Source organism: Glycine max, chromosome 17 (assembly GCF_000004515.6).
Source record: "Glycine max cultivar Williams 82 chromosome 17, Glycine_max_v4.0, whole genome shotgun sequence".
Classification (NCBI taxonomy): Eukaryota; Viridiplantae; Streptophyta; class Magnoliopsida; order Fabales; family Fabaceae; genus Glycine; species Glycine max.
In genome coordinates, this window is record NC_038253.2 from 25,012,453 (window position 1) to 25,033,938 (window position 21,486).

At 36.7% G+C, this 21,486-nt stretch overlaps 1 protein-coding gene and 1 pseudogene across 1 annotated transcript; both read left to right on the plus strand.

Moving 5' to 3' along the window:
- Positions 1–5,074: 5,074 nt before the first annotated feature.
- On the plus strand, positions 5,075–6,229 carry LOC121173876 (uncharacterized). The gene is made up of 3 exons (XM_041011409.1): positions 5,075–5,429; positions 5,538–5,632; positions 5,729–6,229. The coding sequence occupies exons 1-3, from the start codon at positions 5,075–5,077 to the stop codon at positions 6,227–6,229; spliced, it is 951 nt and encodes a 316-aa protein (XP_040867343.1).
- A 449-nt stretch (positions 6,230–6,678) lies between these two features.
- LOC121173793 (pre-mRNA-splicing factor SLU7-A-like) lies at positions 6,679–20,867 on the plus strand (annotated as a pseudogene).
- The last annotated feature ends 619 nt before the right edge of the window (positions 20,868–21,486 follow it).

The window sequence follows — 21,486 nt, forward strand, 5'->3', positions numbered from 1 at the left end:
TTCAAGGTCCAATGCCTTAACGGTCTTTTTTTTATCGGTTAAAAGAAACCTTTCAAATGTTTAAAATCAACTCAACGCATAACTTTCTTGCTTTTAAATAACTACGTAGATCTGAGTTCCTCATCGCACTTGAGGATACGTAGGAATAAGGGCAACACTCTTGTCGACCCCAAAAAATAAAGAAACATAAAAAGGGAAAATAAATAATATTGAAGTCACGTTTTTGCACACACGATTAAAGGTTGTCGTCCCTTATGACGGACGCGTGGGGTGCTAATACCTTCCCCGCGCGTAAACAACTCCCGAACCCTTATTCTTAAAATTTGCAGACTCCCTTTTGGTTTTTCTAACGTTTTCCTCTAATAAACGTTGGTGGCGACTCCCGTGTGTTTTCATTTTTGGAAGACGCACTCATGAATCTCGCCTCGCCCTCCCGCTGAAGGGTAGGTTGTGACAAGTTCTTTTAGTCAGGTAGTGATTTGCTTTGATCCTTGATCCCTTTTTATATTTTGAGGGACAAGATCTTCACTGTAAATGTATTTTTTATGTAGTAGATGTATATTGACTGTTTCACTATTTTTACACTTTGAGTTGTATCCAAGTTTCTTCTACCGTGACACCATTTATTTGCTTGATTTATGTACAAAGGCTTTGTATTATAAATATGCGTTCATTTATTTACAGATTTAATTGCAACGTGAAAACTTAATGGTTTTCAAGCAACACACTTATTTTACTTTATTTTATTTTATGTTATTTATAAAAATAAAAAAATTGATGAGATATTTTGTTAACTTAGAAATAGAAATTAAAAGTTGATGACATATGTATTTTGCAATATTTATTATTTAAATAGTTTTTGAAGCAAATTTTTGAAGAAAAAAAAATTAAGGTGTTACAAGAGACTTCTTACACAACAGAGGATAATTGAGGTTAATAGAATTTAGACATACGAGAATGAAGGTTCATCCAATGCAGTTGGTGAAGAACCTTAACCCGTGGAAGAAGTTGAAGAAGAAGAGTTGAAGCAATTATTTTCTTTTGAAAGAAACATGCAGCTCAAGATGGATACTCTCATTTCCCTATAAATAAACACCATGAAAAACATTCTAATGCTTTAAAAGGAATCCATGAAAGGAATGTGGACATTAAAGTTAAGCTTAGTGGTCAAGTGCTTAAAAGTGACTCTGAGTGGTTCTTTAGAAGACTTATGATGCTTATTTTGAGTAGTGATTGTTTGTTATTTTAGTTGTTTTTTTTTTGTTTTGACGTTTGGTTAGTTACTATGTGACTTTTTCTTTAATCTTCTCATTTGATTAATTATGTTTGCCTTTGTTTCATGGACTTGTAATGCTTTTTATGAGTTAATGAAATGCATTTTCTTTGTTGTTGGTTTATTTTGGCTATTTTTGAAAATGGGGAGAGAGGTGTATGATATTTGTTGTATTTCAAGTTAAATCTAACAAGCAATATGAAGAAGCAAACAACATTGCAGATTCATATTAGATAGACTCAACTTAAAATTCATGATCAAACACAATATATGTTAGTCATAATAAATAAATAAAAGGAGAGAATGAAGAATTCTTGTGATGAAGAAACAAGATAAGCAAGATGAAGAAGTGTTTGTTTGTGACTAGTCTCTAGTTAAGCAGTTTAATTATTTTGATCATGCCTCGCATTTGTGTGATGTCTTTTGTTGTAATAAGTTAACTTAGGTTTGTTTTCTCATGTGAAGCTCTTGAATCCCAACACCTAAATTGATAAGAAAAAAAATATAATTAATAAGACTTAAATATGGACAGTGAAAAGAAGATTTTGAGTGTTGAAAGTAACTTAAGCTCATAATTGTAAAATGAATTGTTAGACTCAGAAATAAAAATTTTGAGCTTAATCAATTAAATTGCTTTAACATTGGTCATTTACTTAGCTTAACTTGTTCAATTTGCCTGAATGGCCTTCATAAATGAAATGTGCCTATTCACAATTAATCATTTAAAATTCATTTACTTTTTTTTTTCTCAAAGATGCTTTGCTTCATATTTAATAGATTATGGGCGAATATGTTTAAACTTAAATAAAACAATTTTAAGAGCAACATTTTTTTAATAAAAATAGAATTCATCTTTTTACTAAAATAAAATCATATGAAATTCAATAAAATTCATCTTAAAAAATAATATAATGAAATTTGTATATTTTTAAATATCTAATATAAAAACTTTTTTAATTTATAAAAAATCTTAATGAAATATTATTGAATTTTGTTAATTTTTTAAAAAAATCTTAATTGAATCAAAATTTTATCCAAATTATACTCATCTTATCCAAATTTTATTAATGAAATATATAATTTTTAAAAGTCTCAATTGAATATCATAAAAAAAAACTTTAAAATCCATTAAAATCCTAATTCAATATTCTCTCTTAGGCGATAATCTAAAATTTATTTTCTTAATTGTTTGATTTTATATTTCCGTATTTATTTTTTAAAAACTAAATGAGAAATTCAAAATTTTAAGGGATACAATTCAGCTTAGAAGAATCAGTACTACTTAGTTGTGATTTTTTAAAATTTATCAAAAACGATGCCAAAAAAACATAAAAATATTTGGAACGTCCAAAAAAGACAATATTAAGAAAAAAATAATAAAAATAATAAAAAGAATGTGAAAAATAAAATTTTAAACTTAGGATAATGATTAAAATAAAAAATACTCTTTCTAAAAGTTTATAATAACTTATTGAATTCTTAAGTTAAGTAATCAAGAATACCTTTAGTTTATTCACTACTAAAAATATGTTTTAACCTATGTTGTCAATCGCGGGAGTCACGGCCGCTGTCGCGGCGGAGCGGAGCAGCACGGCCTCCATCTGCGACGGGGATGGACGTAGCGGCGCGATTCAACATCACGGTTGGAGTGACCGCTATCGTGGCAGAGCGACGCGAGATCTGGACCGGATTTTCACGCCGCTACACTGAAGCCGTGGAAATTCCAAAAATGCCCTCACTTAATGCGGGAAAGTGAGGGTATTTTTGGTATTTTTGTTTTTGTATTACCTGCTCAGGGCTCCATAGCTGGAAGTCGAAAACCCTAGCGCGTTGCTGCTCTGCACACCTGCAAGGCTGCGACACCGGCGAGGCTGCGACCCCATTGACGCTGCGACACCGACGAGTGCCGCCACCTCCTCCACGCCTAGGAGCACGCTGCAAGTCTGCGACGCTATTCATACCTTTCTTTCCCAATACGCTGGGAGTGTGGGACACCATTTCCTTGCTTGAGGTTTTCTATTTATTGTTTCTTTGTTTTCCTAATTATTTAATTGCCCTTTTTTTAGTGTGGGTGCCATGTGCTGGGATATGTATGCATATAATCAGATTTTAATTCATTAGATTTAGATATTAATTAATATTGCCCTCTCATGTTTTATTATTTTTTTATTTAGTATTATTTTGATGCTACCCAATTGTTTTAATTTCCACGGTCAATCAATAGTTCATAATAATCAATGTTTTTTGGACTCCATCAATATATTTTAATTTTGTAAGACATTAAGTGTAGATTTTGTATTGTAGTATGAAATTGGCTTAAGGTAGATGTCTTTAGAGGGATCTTCAACTGGAATGTTCAAGCCTGTGGATGATAAGGTAGATGTCTTTTGGAAATGGAACAGCTTAAAGGATAAAAATAACAGGAAGAGTGTAACCTGTGATTTTTGTCACAAAACGTCTACTGGAGGAATTTCTAGAGCAAAAAGACATCAACTTCAAATAAAAGGAGATGTGGATTCTTGTAAGAAAGTACCAGAGAATGTTAAATTAGAAATGATTGCTAATTATGAGAAGAAAATAGTTGAAATTGCAGTATACATGGAGGCAACGCAAGAAGAAGACGAGGAAGAGGAAGATGGGATCCTAGAGATTTCAAGACTTAAAAGTGGAAAAAGGCGTCCAACAACATCAAATGAAGCCTCCTCAACTGCTTCCAAGAAGAGGATCACAAATAAAAAAGGCCCTCTTGATTTTTTGTTCTCCAAAGAACCTGAAGAAAGTATCAAATTGGGAAAAACCATGAGACAAAAAAGTGTAAATGAATCTTATAACAAGGCATCAAGAGACAGGGCAGTTCAGTACATTTCTCGTTTCTTTTTTAGGAATGGAATAGCATTCAATGTTGCTAAATCAAAAAGTTTCAAGTTGATGATTGAGGCAATTGGAACCTATGGTTCTCATTTAAAGCCTCCAAGCTATCATGAATTGAGAGTTCCAGTCCTTAAAAAAGAGTTGGAATACACAAAGGGCTTATGTCAGATGGTTGGACAGATAGGAAGTATAAAACTTTGATTAACTTTTTGGTAAATTGTTCATTGGGAACACAGTTTGTGAGGAGTGTGGATGCTTTTGAATACATGAAGACTGGTCGGAAGATCTTTGAGCTTATGGATAGCTTTGTTGAGGAGATTGGAGAAAAGAATGTTATTCAAGTGGTGACGGACAATGGAAGTAATTATGTGTTGGCGGATGAGAATTCAATCATGCTTAATGAAGTTTTTTTTTTATAGTTATAACTTTTAATTGTTACACTACTCATACAAGTTTATTGATTTTGATCTTTTTAGGTAAAATTTTACAAGTCACGAGACCAAAAATATTTTGGACTCCATGTGCTGCACATTGTCTTGACTTGATGCTAGAAGATATTGGAAAGATCCCAAAAGTAAAAAGGGTTATACAAAGAGGCATAAAGCTTGTAGGCTACATTTACAACCATACATTGGCTTTGAACACCATGAGGAAATTCGCACAAAAAACTGAATTGGTGAGACACAAAGTTACAAGATTTGCTACCACTTTCTTAACTTTGCAAAGATTGCATAAGCAAAAGGCCAATCTTAGAAGGATGTTTACTTCGGATGAATGGTTGAAGTCTAAGGAAGCTAAAGAGTCTAAGGGGAAGCAAGCAACAAATGTTGTTCTTATGCCATCATTTTGGAATGATGTTGTCTACATTTTAAAGGCTATAGGGCCTCTTGTAAGTGTGTTGAGGTTGGTGGATAATGAAAAAAACCTGCAATGGGTTTCATTTATGAAGCAATGGATAGGGCCAAAGAGGCAATTCAGAGAGCTTTCAATAACAATGAAGGGAAGTATAAGGATATCCTTGCAATCATTGATAAAAGATGGGATTGCCAACTTCACCACCCTTTGCATGCAGCGGGTTGTTATCTAAATCCGAAGTTCTTTTACACCAATCCAAACATTGACAATGATAATGAAGTGGTGGATGACCTTTACAAATGTATTGATAGACTTAGTGAAGATGATAATTTTGTAGTTAAAGTTCACAAACAATTTCTAGTGTATAAAAGGGCTGGAGAGAGGTTTGGTATGACTGTAGCAATGAAAGCAAGGATTGAAATATCTCCTGGTAAGTGGGAAAATTCACTTGTAAATTTGAATGATTAACTAATAATCTGTGTAAATGCTAATGCATGTGAATTGCATTTTACAGCTGAGTGGTGAAAATTGTATGGAGGAAAAACACCACACTTGCAAACCATTGCCATTAAAGTTCTAAGTTTGACTTGTAGCTCATTGGGATGTGAGCATAATTGGAGTACCTTTGAGCATGTAGGTAACTAACATTCATGTTTTTTAAATTATGAAACATTAGAAGCTGAAATTGAAACTAAGTAACTAACATTCATGTTTTTTGAATTATTATAGATTCACTCAAAGAAGAGAAGTAGGCTTGAGCACGAAAAGCTTCAAGACTTGGTTTATGTTAAGTATAACCAAGCTCTTCTAGATCACTTTGAGTGTCATGATGTGATTGATCCTATTGCTTTAAATGATATTGATGATAACAATGAGTGGTTATTGGGAGAATTGGAAGGAGAAGAAGATGGTAATGATTTGGTTTTTGATGATGATGATGATGATTTGAATTGGTTACATGTTGTTGAGGCAACTTGGGCTGGTGAACCTTTACAAAACACAAGGAGCCAAACAAAGATAAACAAGGCAGCAGTTGCACCTGCACCTACAAATGAAAAAGTAAAAAAAGTGGTGGAAGTGAAAGAAGAGAATGAAGATGAGGGGGGAGAAGAGTACAATTCTAATGCTAGTGAGAGTGATGGATTTCAAGAACATAATGACTTGATCTTGAAAAGGATGAAGATTCTGATTAGTAATTTAGTATTAAGGAACTTATATTTGTCTATTTAAATTTTAATGTCTACTTGTCTATTATTATAATTACTTTAGGCTTTAGCTTAGAGGAATTAAGGCTAAGTCCTTTATTTGCTTGATTTTCTATTTTATGTTTTGTAATTTTTGTTTAAGTAATTATGTTTTCAATTATTTTCTGTTTTTGAACTTTATATATATATATATATATATAAAGAACATCATAATAACCATCATTCTAATGTTACGCCGATATTGATAACTATGATTTGAGGTTGACCGATCTGTTTTGTTACGCTGGTATTGATAACTATGGTTTTAACCTAATTGAATCTAAGTCGATTTTCAAAAAATCAGAATAGAAAAATAAGCTGCAACATTTTTTTAAAATTAAGTTCAAGACGGTTTTATAAAAACATCTTTAAAAGTAAGTGTTTAAAAAGGATTTTAAAAACCCGTCTTTTAAAAGCTGGGTTATGCTTTAAACTTCATTTCTCTTTTGCTTGTCCTCTCAGTGTCTCGCAGCGCAGTAGCTCTCAGTGTCTCGCGGCACAGGTCTCTCACCCTTCCCTTTGTCTCTCGCGGTGGAGCCCCAAAGCTTTCCCAACCTCAAGGAGGCAGTGAACTCCAAGCCCAAGAAGAAGAAGGGAACTTACGGCGACGGCAGTTTCGACCAAGGCTTTATGCGAGACGATTTGAAGGGCGCAACCCAAATTGTGATATGAAACCCGCCATCAACGGAAACTCGAAAAGAAGCCCTTGTTCTTTCTGCACTCTTCACTCCTTCCTAAGCTCGTTTCGTTGGAAATTGGAATTCAAACTCACTCATTCTCTCCCCGAGTTAGAGTCATGTATGCCGGTGGTGAGTGTTTTGTTCACTATGTCTATGTATGCCCTCTACTTTCTGATTATTTTTATTTAATTTGTGCAGATTGTTTCATTGCTTTTGTGCAGTTCCATGGATGCTCTTTCGAAAACCTTTTATACTAAAGAAGCTTCATACTGAGGTGCCAGTTTCACCTGTCTTGTGTATCGTTTTCTTGCTTGAAAGTTTATAATTTTATTCAGTCAGACCACTTTAATGGACGTATGTGTACATGTGCTTGTGGTTTGAGTTTCCTCTTTTTGGCTGCGAATACTGCATAAGGTTTTTAAAAATCAACTCTTCTTGAGAACCATGGTTAAGTTTACCTTGGTTAAATTTTATTTTAATATAAGAGTATTGGAAAACAAAACATTTGGGCAAGGTTTTAACTGTTGCGGTTTCCTTGTAATTCTTGACATTGGAGGAGAATGTGGACAGAATGCGGCCACAATTGTGGTCACAGAGTGCCCAAAACGTTGATGTTGCGGCTGAAATCATGATTTGTGATTTGCTTTTTAAAACCTTGCATCTGGGATCAAGTCCTTTTGAGGTGGGGATTAAGTCTTTTTGAAGTGGCTTGAGATGCACAAATTGTTCAATTGAAGGTTATCGAGGTTCCTAGTTAAATGGGTTTGGTGCTTTATGTTGAAAGGGAAATGTGATTGCTGGTGTTTATGATTTTTATTCATTATGCTTCAGCTCTGTTTGTTCCTTAACTCTTTCGAACGTATGTGATCTTCAATGGGTTGTTGCAGCTGATCATATACACTAAGGAGAAAAATGTCATTCTGTTCACTTACCCTCCTGTTGTATGTTTCTTTTAACTTAGCTGAGGCTCTTCACTTTAATGCTCGAGTTTTTTCTATTTGTTTAGAGTCTAAAACATCAACGGAAATGGAAATCGGATCCAAATTATACAAAATCTTGGTATGATAGAGGTGCAAAAATATTTCAGGCTGACAAGTACAGGAAGGGAGCATGTGAAAAGTAAGTGGACTTTCTTTGTTTTTATCCAAATTTTCTAATTCTGGTATGTCTCTTCAGTTATTTGGAAAATGGTCTCTTGCTGCATGAAGAATTTTAACTGAAAACCAAATACAGGTTTGTTTTCTTTAGTTGCAATGAGGTGCAGTGATTATCATTCTAGTAAACTCATGTATTGTTGTTGTTCAGTGATAGAACTTATCCTTTTCATTTTGTCCCTTGATACCTTGTTTTGTGATAATATTCCAATTTGATCAAAATGTTGGCCTGACTTGATGTAGCTCTGTTTATTCAATTATGGATTTAATATGTAAAAGATAATTGAGGTTTCATTTCATGGATGGAATTAAAGCTTACTTTGGATGTAGCCGTAGACTTTCATGTTTCGGTGTCTAGTGTAAATTAAAACATGTAAGATATGTTTCTAATGATTGTCTTTTCCAACAAGGCATTGGTGATATATTATAACAACGAACAAATAAAGTCAATGTTGTAAATTTTGGTTATAGTTACAAAATGGATAAATCAAAGAGATGGTTCTTAAAGGGAAGCAAGCTTGCCCTTGTTCATGATTTCTTTCTTCTCTTTTTCCTCTTTCCTTTTCTTTTTTCACTAGGTGAGGATGCTTTTCTGACTAGGTCTTGTAGTCACCCATATTCATTGATAAAAAATAAATGTGATGATTTCAATATATGTGATGTTAGTATCACCCTTTTTTCAATGTTTTTTTGTTAAACTTGTGTTCTTAGGATTTGTTGTTTGACTTATTATCATTACTAGTTGTGGGTAATATTATTTTCAATCGACTTATGGCTTATATTTTTCTCTAAGCTGTGGAGCAATGACACATAATGTAAAGTCATGCACGGAGAGGCCTCGAAAGATAGGAGCAAAATAGACAAACATGCATATTGCTCCTAATGAGAAGATTGAAACATTTGAACTTGATTATGATGACAAGCGAGATCGATGGAATGGTTATGATATGGAAACCTCTGCTCGTGTCATAGAAAGATGAGGCAAGGGATGAGGCTCGAAGGAAGTACTTAAAAGAACAGAAATTAAAGAAATTGGAGGAGAAAAACAATAAGCAAAAAGGGGAAAATGAATTAAGTGATGATCAAGATGAAGAAGCTCTGAAGGTTGATGAGGCTAAAGTTGACGAGAGCAAACAGGTGGACTTTGCCAAAGTTGAGAAGCGTGTTACAACTACAGGTGGTGGAAGTACAGGAACTGCAAGGTGTGTTTCCTTACTGTGTTTCAATTTGTCTTCCTATTTGTTTTTTATACTTAGCAGAGTAGTATCAAAGTCTCAACCTTAATTCCTCACCCAAAAACAATGTCATATTTTGTGATTGTTATTCTGATTCTATTTGTTTGCTTCAGAAACTTCCATATCCGAGAGGACATTGCAAAATACCTTTTGAATCTTGATGTTAATTCTGCTTATTATGATCCAAAAATCCATTCTATGCGAGAGGATCCCCTTCCCAATGCTGATCCTAGTGAGAAATTTTATGGAGTGAGTATCATGGGAGTTGGGAGATTTTATTTGGTTTATAAATACATATAACTTTGAAAGTTCTTTGTTTAATATAGTTTGTTTACTCTTTTTGACAGTGAGATAACCAATATAGAATGAGTGGACAGGCTTTGGTGTTCAAGCAACTTAACATTCATGCTTGGGAAGCATTTGAGAAAGACCAGGATATCCACATGCAAGCTGCACCTTTCCTAGCTGAATTTGCTATATAAGAATTTTTGAAATTCTGATACTGAGGACAGATGTCGTACAGGATGTCACGACATCGCGCTTCAGAACATGCAGATTATATATGACAGTATGAACAGATTAAACAAGTAAATAACACAAGAGAATTGTTAACCCAGTTCGGTGTAACGTCACCTACATCTGGGGGCTACCAAGCCAGGGAGGAAATCCACTAAAATAGTATTAGTTCGAAGATCTAACAGCCACTGTATACAACCTTCTCACCTAACCACTACCCATGCAACTTCTACCTAAGAGCCACTCTTAGATATGAGAACCCCTCTCACTCCCTTTCAATCACTCACCCGTGTTTACAAACAAATCAAAGACACACCAGAGATTGCTCTCTGAACAATAGAGATCAACTCTACACACTCAGGTCCAACACTTGATGTTAGGGTAATATCAAGGTGGCTCACAAAACACTCAAGTCACAAAACTCACAAAATAACTCTTCAATCTCTGACTTGGTAAAAAACCCGTGCAACCTTCATGTTTATATAGCAGTGTGCGTATCTGGGCTGCAACACCTTGCGCTGGATAAGCTCTATCATTCTCCTGAAAAATCTGCACTTAAAGATCTAAAAGATAAATTTTTATCTTTTAGTTTTTATCTTCAATCTCTAATCCCTGAACGAAACTATTCAAAGTTTGTAATTTGATCTTTAATTATCTTTTAATTCGTTCCTAAAGATAGAGCTCCTAATCTGTTGCTGACTGCACATTAATCTGTTAAAGATATAACAGATTTATGTGTCCAGTATTTTCGGGCAGGATGTCCTGGACATTGTATCCGACATCGTGGATCCTGCAGCTTCAATTCTTCATTTGACATTTTATCTTGCCTTGTGCATTGTGCAGCCCGATCTGATTCCATGACATAATGTTAGACATCATGTGCAGCAACTCCAGCTTTCCTTCATTGTCTAAGTGCTTATGTTTTAACAAAATTTTAGCCAATCTTTTAAAACTAAGTAAAGCTAAGCACTAACAATCTCCCCCTTTGGCAAATTTTGTCTAAAACATACTTAGACACTTCCTGAGCAGGTACGAGCAGTCATGCAAGTGGGATCAGCAACTTTCATTATCAGAGTAATCAAGCACAGCAGTATCTGTAGTGGTGACAACAAAATTCTGCAAGTTGCAAATCTACAAGTCTTTTCCAGGATGTCAAGACATCTCACGTGACATCAGCTTTCTGCTCCCCCTGTCTCCATGCTCTTGCTGCTGTGAAGTGAATATTTTGCTAGGCAGCAGTTCACTGCAGCATCTTCTATCAGCTACTAGTTTCAGTAGCTTACATCAATCATCATCAGCAGCAGCAGTATAAATACTACTCCCCCTCAAAATCATAAATCATGCATAATATCCTCCTACTCCCCCTTTTTAGACAGAATTTGGCAAAAGTAGAATGCATGAAATTAATGTGCAAATATTACAGACCAATAACAATCAATTGTTAAGAGTAAAAAAATAAAGGTCTGATGGTCATGGGGTGGCATCAGAATCATCATCATCTGATTCTGTATCCTCTGCTGCATCTTCTTCTTCCTCAGCTGCTTCTCCATCATCAACGCCATTGTCTGAGAGTCTTTTGATCAGGCGTTCCAGCTCCATTTTCTTCTCTGTGTTGGCTTTGATGGTTGCCTCCAGCACCTTGCATGTGTCCTTGAGTTCAGCAATCAAAGCATCCTTGGACACAGCACCTGAAGCAGCAGCTTTCCCTGATGTCGAGACAATGTCTGGGACATGTGTCCCCTCAAACAGTTTGTAATGCAGGGACAGAGCAGATTCTCTCTTCTTCACAGAGTCAATGTTGTTTAAAATATTGGGATGTTGACTCAACATAATGCCACACAATACAGTTGGGAAGGCAATGGGTAATTTGACAGCAAAAGATTCTGAATGCTTAACAGTTTGATCAAAAATATAGTTTCCAAAATTAAATTTGGACTTGGTTCCAACAGCATACAGAAATTTACCCAAACCTGTGGCAACAGTGGAAGTATGATTGGTGGGTACCCAGTTTGCAGTGCCAATCCTATGCAGGATTGCATACTTCACACTTAGCTTCCCTGCAGAAAGCTTCCCTTTCTTTGGCCAATGCTGGACTTGTTTGGCAGTGATTTCCTTGGCAATTTGATGCTCAGAAACAGCAATATCCACCACTCCTTCAGTTGGTCTGCCCAGGTACTTGTTGATTACAGCAGGGGAGAATCTAATACATTTTCCTCTGACAAACACTTTCTGATACTCATCACTCTTTCTGTTTGTTATGTCAGAGGGAATGTTGACAATGAATTCCCTGACTAGACTTTCATAACAATCTCCCAACTTGGTGACAGTTTTCAGCAGTCCAGCAGCCTTGATGAGGTCCATGATCTCCTTGCAATCCAAGGCATCTCTTCCCAGTTCTCTTTCTAAAGCAAGTCTGCGTTGATATACAAATTTCCACCTTTCAACATTGCCAATGGAGTGGAATGAAATGTTGTCCAATGGGGCATCAGGGACATTTCCAGGCACCTTTTTCCTTGATTTCTTGGCTCTCTTGATGTCGGGAACATCTAGTTCGACATCATCATCAGAATCAGATAAGGAAATTTATTTCCTCTTCTTGGAAGGGATTGCAACTTTGCTCCATCTGGATGTGGTAGGAGTGATTGGTGTGCTCTTCTTCTGTGCAATAGTTTTGATTCGTCCAGACCTAGTAATGGGGGTTTTTCCCTTTCTGCTTTGTAATCTTTCTGCAATGCCAGGTGCCAACTTTTTGGCAATGGGTTCCTCATCAGATTCTACTTCTTCTAGGTCAATGAGGTCACCTGGAGCAGGTTCTGGTGCCCTTGGTGCAGGGGTCTCCTCTGTGGTTTGATCCTCTTCCTCTGTTGATTCCTCTTCACTGGATGAAGAGAGGACTTCAGCATTTGGGGTGGAAGATGTTGGGACAACTTTATCAGCATCAGGGACAGAAGCATTTTTCAAAATGCTATTCACAAGACTGCGGATCTTCTTATCCATCTCAGTGTCTTCTTCCCTAGGGCTTGTTGCAAAGCTAGGGTTTTCAGAAATCTTCACTCTCTGTTGTCTTTTAGGGACCAGTTTCTCAGGAACAGGGCCTGGACCAGGAATCATTTGTATGGGTTGGATATTGAATTCAGGTTGTTCCTGGTTTGATGGAGTTTTGGTGGATGATGGAGATGATGGTACAGAGGGTGAAACAGGGGATGAGGTTTCTTTTGGTGAGGTAGCCATGGAGAAGCAGAGCTTTTGGAGTGGCTTCGTGAATATCTGAGAAGTGTTGGGGAATGCTGATGAAAACGAGATTGCCACGAAAATGTAAGTTTGAATGAGGAATGTAGGGGGACGTGTGAAACGAAGGTTGAATTTGTTTTGGCCCAGTAGTGAACGTGCTATTAACGTTTGAGCACGTTCAGATAGAAGTAATTGCTATAACTCCTCTAGCAGACAAATGCCCAGCTTGCCCCTCAGTTTTTCAAACTGATTTGCATCCAATGCCTTTGTGAAAATATCTGCTACTTGTTCCTCAGTGGCAACATGCTCCAGTGTGATAACTTTATCATCAACAAGATCTCTAATATAGTGATGTCTAATGTCAATGTGCTTGGTTCTGCTGTGTTGAACAGGATTTTTAGAAATATTAATAGCACTCATGTTGTCACAGTACAATGTCATGACATCTTGTTCGACATTGTACTCCTTCAGCATCTGCTTCATCCAAACTAGTTGTGAACAGCTGCTTCCTGCTGCAATATACTCTGCTTCTGCAGTAGATAGGGACACACAGTTCTGCTTCTTGCTGAACCATGAAATAAGATTGTTTCCCAAATAGAAACATCCACCAGAAGTGCTTTTTCTGTCATCTGCACTTCCAGCCCAATCAGCATCACAATATCCAACCAGCATTGAATCTGACCAATGACAATACATAATCCCATAGTCACTGGTGCCATTTACATATTTCAGAATTCTCTTTACTTGATTCAAGTGACTTATCTTAGGATTGGCTTGATATCTTGCACAAACACCTACTGCAAAGGTGATGTCAGGTCTGCTTGCTGTTAAATATAGTAAGCTCCCAATCATGCTTCTGTACAGACTTTGATCAACACTGGTGCCAGCTTCATCCTTTGACAGCTTCAAGTGAGTAGGTGCAGGTGTTCTTTTATGGCTGGCATTTTCCATCCCAAACTTCTTGACAATGTTCTTTGCATACTTGCTTTGTGAGAGGAATATGGAGTCTTCCATCTGCTTCACTTGGAGTCCCAGAAAATAAGTCAGCTCTCCAACAAGACTCATCTCAAATTCAGATTGCATCTGTTGGACAAAATGTCGAAGCATCTCATTCGACATCCCTCCAAACACAATGTCATCAACATATATCTGTGCTATCATCAAGTTTTCAGCATCTTGTTTGACAAAGAGAGTCTTGTCAATTCCTCCCTTCCTATACCCTTGCTGAGTAAGGAACTCTGTTAGCCTTTCATACCAAGCTCTTGGAGCTTGCTTTAATCCATAGAGAGCCTTCTTGAGCCTGTATACATGATCTGGATGAGTTGGATCTACAAATCCCTTTGGCTGCTCCACATAGACTTCTTCATTCAGGTATCCATTCAGAAACGCGCTCTTCACATCCATCTGGTACAGCTTGAATTTGAGGATGCAAGCTACACCAAGTAACAATCTGATGGACTCAAGTCTAGCAACAGGGGCGAAAGTTTCATCAAAGTCTACACCTTCAATCTGAGTGTAGCCTTGAGCAACAAGTCTGGCCTTGTTTCTGGTTATAACACCTTCTTCATTGGTTTTGTTCTTGAAGATCCACTTGGTGCCAATCACATTAGTTCCCTCGGGTCTAGGAACTAGCTCCCAAACTTCATTCCTTTTGAATTGCTCCAATTCTTCTTGCATAGCATTGATCCAGAACTCATCAGTCAGTGCCTCTTTCACATTCTTTGGCTCAGTTTTGGAGACAAAGCATGAATTGGAGACAATCTCAATCTCCCTTGATCTTGTAGTGACTCCTCTGTTTGGATCTCCTATAATCAGCTCCTTGGGGTGCATCTTCTGGATTCTAATGGAGGGACTCTTGTCAGGTTGATTGATGTTTGGTTCATCTGTAGCAGACTCAGAGTTTTCTGCATTTTCTGCACTTTTAGCTGTATCTGCTACATTGTCTCCCGATGTTCTGACATCGTCTTCGACATCCTTCTTTCTTGCTGGAGTTAGATCATCAACAACCACATTGATGGATTCCATCACAGTTCTGGTTCTGGAATTGAATACTCTATATGCTCTGCTGCTTGTAGAGTATCCCAAGAATATTCCTGCATCACTCTTGGGATCCATCTTTCTCCTTTGCTCTCTATCTGCCAAAATGTAACATGGACTTCCAAAGATGTGGAAGTGCTTGACAGTTGGCTTCCTCCCTTTCCAGATTTCATACAGTGTGGTTGGAGTCCCTCTTCTAAGTGTGACTCTGTTGTGGATATAGCATGCTGTGTTCATGGCTTCAGCCCAGAGATTATAGGGAAGTTCTTTGGCATGAAGCATGACCCTAGCAGCTTCTTGCAAAGTCCTGTTTTTCCTTTCAACTATGCCATTTTGTTGTGGTGTGATGGCTGCAGAGAACTCATGTGTGATGCCTTCAGATGTGCAGAATTCAGTAAACTTGCTGTTTTCAAACTCTCTGCCATGGTCACTCCTAATTCTCTTGATGACACAATCTTTTTCTCTTTGAAGTCTTAGACTCAACTCTTTGAATACTTCAAAGGTGTCTGATTTCTCTCTGATAAAGTTGACCCAGGTAAATCTGGAGAAATCATCCACAACAACATAGGCATACCTCTTTCCTCCAAGGCTTTCAACTTGCATAGGCCCCATCAAGTCCATGTGAAGTAGTTCCAGCACCCTGGAAGTGGTCTGATGTTGAAGCTTCTGGTGGGACATCTTGACTTGCTTTCCAATCTGACATTCACCACAGATTCTGCCTTCTTCTATTTTCAGATTGGGAATGCCTCTAACAGCACCTTTGTCAATGATTTTCTTCATGCCTCTTAAGTGCAGATGTCCAAATCTTTGATGCCATATTTTGACTTCATCTTCTTTGGAGGATAGACATGTGGAGGAGTAACTGGTTTCTTGAGGTGTCCATAGGTAACAGTTGTCCTTTGATCTGCTGCCCTTCATTAGAACTTCACTCTTCTCATTTGTCACCAAGCATTCTGACTTTGTGAAGTTTACATTGAATCCTTCATCACACAACTGACTGATGCTGATCAAGTTTGCAGTCAGTCCCTTCACCAGCAGTACTTTGTTCAGACTAGGAAGTCCATCATGGACTAGCTTTCCCATTCCAGTGATCTTTCCTTTAGAGCCATCTCCAAATGTCACATAGCTAGTGGAGCAAGGTTCAATGTTCACCAGGAATTCTTTAACTCCTGTCATGTGTCTGGAACAGCCGCTATCTAGGTACCAATCTTCCTTAGCTGATGCTCTAAGTGAAGTATGAACAACAAGACTAACAATCTTGTGTTTTGGAACCCACATCATCTTCCTTCCGCTGCTGCTACTTTGAGTTCCATGATGTGGATGGCCATGTAGATGATAGCAAAAGGGCTTTATGTGACCATACTTGCCACAGTAGTGACACCTCCACTTCTTTCTTTTGCTCTTTTTCTGCTGCGTTCCATGATGTCGAGACCGATGTTGTGACATCGTGGCTCCAGTGCTGTTTTTGGCAGGAACAAATTCTGTCATGGTTGTTCTGCCAGCAGATTTATGATTAAATCCAAGTCCTCTCTGGTTTCCAACATTCTTCCCAAGCTGTAGCACCTCATCAAGCATATCTGAGCCTTTATTCAGCATCTTTATTGATTTTGTCATGTTTTCCAGTTTAGAGTTCAGAAAACCAATTTCTCCTTTTAGCTCAGAGATCTCCTCTTCATGTGCCTCCTTCTCAGCCTCCAGATTTGCAATGATCTTCTTCAGTTGAGCTTCTTGCTGAAGAATCTTCTCACTTTTGATGCATAGTTCTCTATAGGATATAGCAAGCTCATCAAAAGTGATTTCAATATCAATATCACTTGAATCTTCATCAGATTCAAATCTCCCAGTGAGTGCATTCACATCTCTGTCAGAATCACTTTCTTGTTCACTCTCTGTATCATCAGACCTACATACAGAAAGTCCTTTCCTCTGCTTCTTGAGATGGGTGGGACATTCAGCTTTGATGTGTCCATAGCCTTCACACCCATGGCATTGAATTCCTTTGCTATGACTGGGCTTTTCATCTGACTTCTTCTGGTATTCACTACCTTTCCTGATGTCGAAAGGGATGTTCCGGACATGTGGTTTCTGCCTCCTGTCCATTCTTTTCAGCACTTTGTTGAACTGTTTTCCAAGGAGCACAACTGCGTTAGTCAGACCTTCATCAGTATCCAGGTCATACTCATCTTCTTCTCCTTCATCATTGGACACGAACGCCAGGTTCTTGCTCTTCTTTTCAGTCCTATCCGAGAGTCCTAGCTCAAAGGTTTGAAGGGAACCAATGAGTTCATCTACTCTCATGTTGCAAATGTCTTGGGCCTCCTCTATTGCAGTGACTTTCATGTCAAATCTCTTAGGCAAAGATCTGAGGATCTTTCTCACGAGCTTTTCATCTGTCATCCTTTCTCCCAAGGCAGTGCAAGCATTGGCAATTTCAAGAATGTTCATGTGGAAGTCATGAATGCATTCTTCCTCCTTCATCTTCAGATTTTCGAATTTTGTAGCCAATAGTTGCAATCTGGACATCTTCACTTTGGAGGTTCCTTCATGAGTGGTTTTCAGAATCTCCCATGCATCCTTGGCAACTGTGCATGTGTTGATCAATCTGAAGATATTCTTGTCAACTCCATTGAATAGGGCATTCAAGGCTTTGGAGTTTCCAAGTGCCAATTCGTCTTCTTCTTTTGTCCAGTCTTCTTCTGGCTTCAATTCATCAGTGGGCTTTCCTTCTGTGTCCAGCATCTTGGGATGTTCCCAGCCTTTGATGACAGCTTTCCAGGTTCTGCTATCCAGTGATTTGAGGAAGGCCACCATCCTTGCTTTCCAGTATTCATAGTTGGTTCCATCCAGAATTGGTGGTCTGTTCACTGGTCCTCCTTCTTTCTCCATGTTCATCAGAATTTATCTCCCTAGATCTCACTCAGTGATTTAGAGTGCCCGCTCTGATACCAATTGAAATTCTGATACTGAGGACAGATGTCGTACAGGATGTCACGACATCGCGCTTCAGAACATGCAGATTATATATGACAGTATGAACAGATTAAACAAGTAAATAACACAAGAGAATTGTTAACCCAGTTCGGTGTAACGTCACCTACATCTGGGGGCTACCAAGCCAGGGAGGAAATCCACTAAAATAGTATTAGTTCGAAGATCTAACAGCCACTGTATACAACCTTCTCACCTAACCACTACCCATGCAACTTCTACCTAAGAGCCACTCTTAGATATGAGAACCCCTCTCACTCCCTTTCAATCACTCACCCGTGTTTACAAACAAATCAAAGACACACCAGAGATTGCTCTCTGAACAATAGAGATCAACTCTACACACTCAGGTCCAACACTTGATGTTAGGGTAACATCAAGGTGGCTCACAAAACACTCAAGTCACAAAACTCACAAAATAACTCTTCAATCTCTGACTTGGTAAAAAACCCGTGCAACCTTCATGTTTATATAGCAGTGTGCGTATCTGGGCTGCAACACCTTGCGCTGGATAAGCTCTATCATTCTCCTGAAAAATCTGCACTTAAAGATCTAAAAGATAAATTTTTATCTTTTAGTTTTTATCTTCAATCTCTAATCCCTGAACGAAACTATTCAAAGTTTGTAATTTGATCTTTAATTATCTTTTAATTCGTTCCTAAAGATAGAGCTCCTAATCTGTTGCTGACTGCACATTAATCTGTTAAAGATATAACAGATTTATGTGTCCAGTATTTTCGGGCAGGATGTCCTGAACATTGTATCCGACATCGTGGATCCTGCAGCTTCAATTCTTCATTTGACATTTTATCTTGCCTTGTGCATTGTGCAGCCCGATCTGATTCCATGACATAATGTTAGACATCATGTGCAGCAACTCCAGCTTTCCTTCATTGTCTAAGTGCTTATGTTTTAACAAAATTTTAGCCAATCTTTTAAAACTAAGTAAAGCTAAGCACTAACAATTTTAAGATAATAAAAGAGAAGCTGAAGTCACAAACAAAAAATGCCATAATGGAGAAGTATGGAAATGCTGCAGCCTACGAAGAGCTTCCAAAGGAGCTTCTTTTGGGGCAGAGAGACAAGTAAAGTATGATAGGGCTGACAGAATTATAGAAGGCCTGGTATTATTCAATCTGAAATTCATGTTGATTTTCTTTTTATGAATTAAACATTTATTTTCCTTTTTGGTGGTATTGCATGATCAATTGACTTCTTTGTACAGGAACAAAATGTAATTAATCTGTACAAGTCTTAGGCTTAAGCTTAATTTTAAAAGGTTGGGTTATGTCTTAAGTTCAAATTCTAATAATTAAGTAATTTTATTTCTCTGGTTTGGGAGGAATTATTTGATAGTCTTAGATTATCATAATTACGACTAATTTTTATGACACATAATTGTTAGTAATTATTTTTTATAAATTATAAAATTTGAATATAGCTTATATAAACATTAATATTGGTTGACACTATAAACAGGTAGTAATTTAAGACCACCTAATAATTTATCTTGGTTTTTTTGCATTATATTTGTTTGTTTTGGTTAAGCTGTCTGCCACGGTGTTGTTTTTATATCTACATAACCGTGATAGAGCTGTTTTTCTATTTCCTTAATTAGACTGCTTCTTTATTTAACTTTCAACCATAGAGAGCAGTCCACGTATGCATAAAGTTCCGTATGGTATAGTAGCGGCCACTTGCTCTGTATACATGCAACGTTTTCTGAACCTTTACGAGTTAAAGCCAGACACAAAAGATTAAAACTAGTTTAATTTCCAACTTCCAAATGTCTTTGTAAACAGGGAATAGCTAGCTAGCTACAAGTGTGTGATGAAATGCATTAGATTTATTATTACTCAACATGTAGATGTAACATATTTCTTTTATTACATCTTAGCTAAACCATATCAATATAGCAAGCTTGTTGCAGGGCTAGTGGACCAATTAATAAGTATTGATAGAGGACTTTGCATGTACAAATACAGTTACTCTGTAAAGGCATTCGAGTTGTCACTTGTCAATCAAATGCATCGCTACTTAAAAAATCTTATCTGACTTCACTTTATATTGTCCATTTGGCATCAAAGACAAATTATTAAGAGCAAGCTAGTAGTTAATTTTTCTTACATGGTACGCGCTCTAGCAAATACTTTCTTAGCTACTTTACATTTATTTCTTCTTGTCTTCTTCTCAATTAACATACATATAGTTTGACACTTTCTATGTGTTAATTTGTTTCCTAAACAGGAACAGAATCAGAAAAAGCTTCGAAAGGCTGTCTCGGAGGTGTCGAAGGAAATTGAATGATACTACAATGAGTTGAAGTTGGAGAAGAAACTTGGTGCTATTGAAGAGGTGGAGCAAGCTGAATGCCAATCTTTATTTAGGTTGGAAAAATTCTTACATTGAATATGGTACATCTTTATTTAGGTTGGAAATTTAATCCAGATAGTACCTATATCTTTGTTATTTTAACTTTGATACATTATCATCTGGAATTTGAATTGACCCTAACATGCTAAAATTTTTTAGGGTTCTAGTTGCTTTAGTTTTAAGTTGGATTATCCTTCCTTTTTCACAAATGATTTAAAGGGGTTAAGTCATGATATCTGACTAGAAGTCTTACAAGTAGTGATGCAAACTAGTTGCTTGCTTGGTGATTATTATATTTATAGGTTTTTCATGAACTAAGGGTGTTGATATTTATTTATTTATTCATCTTTGTATTGCCTATAATGGAATATTTGATATTTCATTCATCTTGTATTTAGTGCATTAGTCTGTTTTTGTTTGGATTGGAGGTTCACTAAGGACCTGTTCTGGAAGGATGTTGAAGCTTTGATAGTTCAATATACTAAAGAACCAAAGAAGAGCAAGTAATATTGAGACATGAACTTTGGTTATGCGAAAAACTTTTTGGATGAGAAAACATATATCTGGATATGGTTTATAATTCTATACTTAAGACATTTAAAATAGAACTGAGGGAATCAAACTTAGGTCAATTTAATTCTAGTTTACGATATGTACTCATGGTTAAATTTTATTTTAGTGATTTTAATTTAATCTTTATAAATTATTTAGATATGTTATGTGATATGTCACTTAAATAGTTATTAAAGTAACATATATGATTTGTTATATATTACATCATTTCATGAATAAATCTTTTTTATTATGCAGAAAAAGCAATGGATTTTTTAATTATTTTTAGAAAAAGACATTCTTAGACGGTTTTTGAGTAAACCGTCTTCAAATTCTTAATTTTTTTTAATAAAAGATATTCTAAGATAATTTTTTGAAAAATCATTTTAGATTATAGATATTTTGAGATGATTTTTGGAATAATCTTCTTAGAATAATAGTTTTTCTAATACGATTTTTTTTTAATAACGGTCGTGA

Coding starts and splice junctions, on each gene's coding strand:
- LOC121173876 (XM_041011409.1), top strand. CDS start 5,075: ATGGGTTTCATTTATGAAGCAATGGATAGGGCCAAAGAGGCAATTCAG. Junction 5,430..5,537: donor AAGGATTGAAATATCTCCTG/GTAAGTGGGAAA, acceptor AATTGTATGGAG/GAAAAACACCACACTTGCAA. Junction 5,633..5,728: donor ATTGGAGTACCTTTGAGCAT/GTAGGTAACTAA, acceptor GAATTATTATAG/ATTCACTCAAAGAAGAGAAG.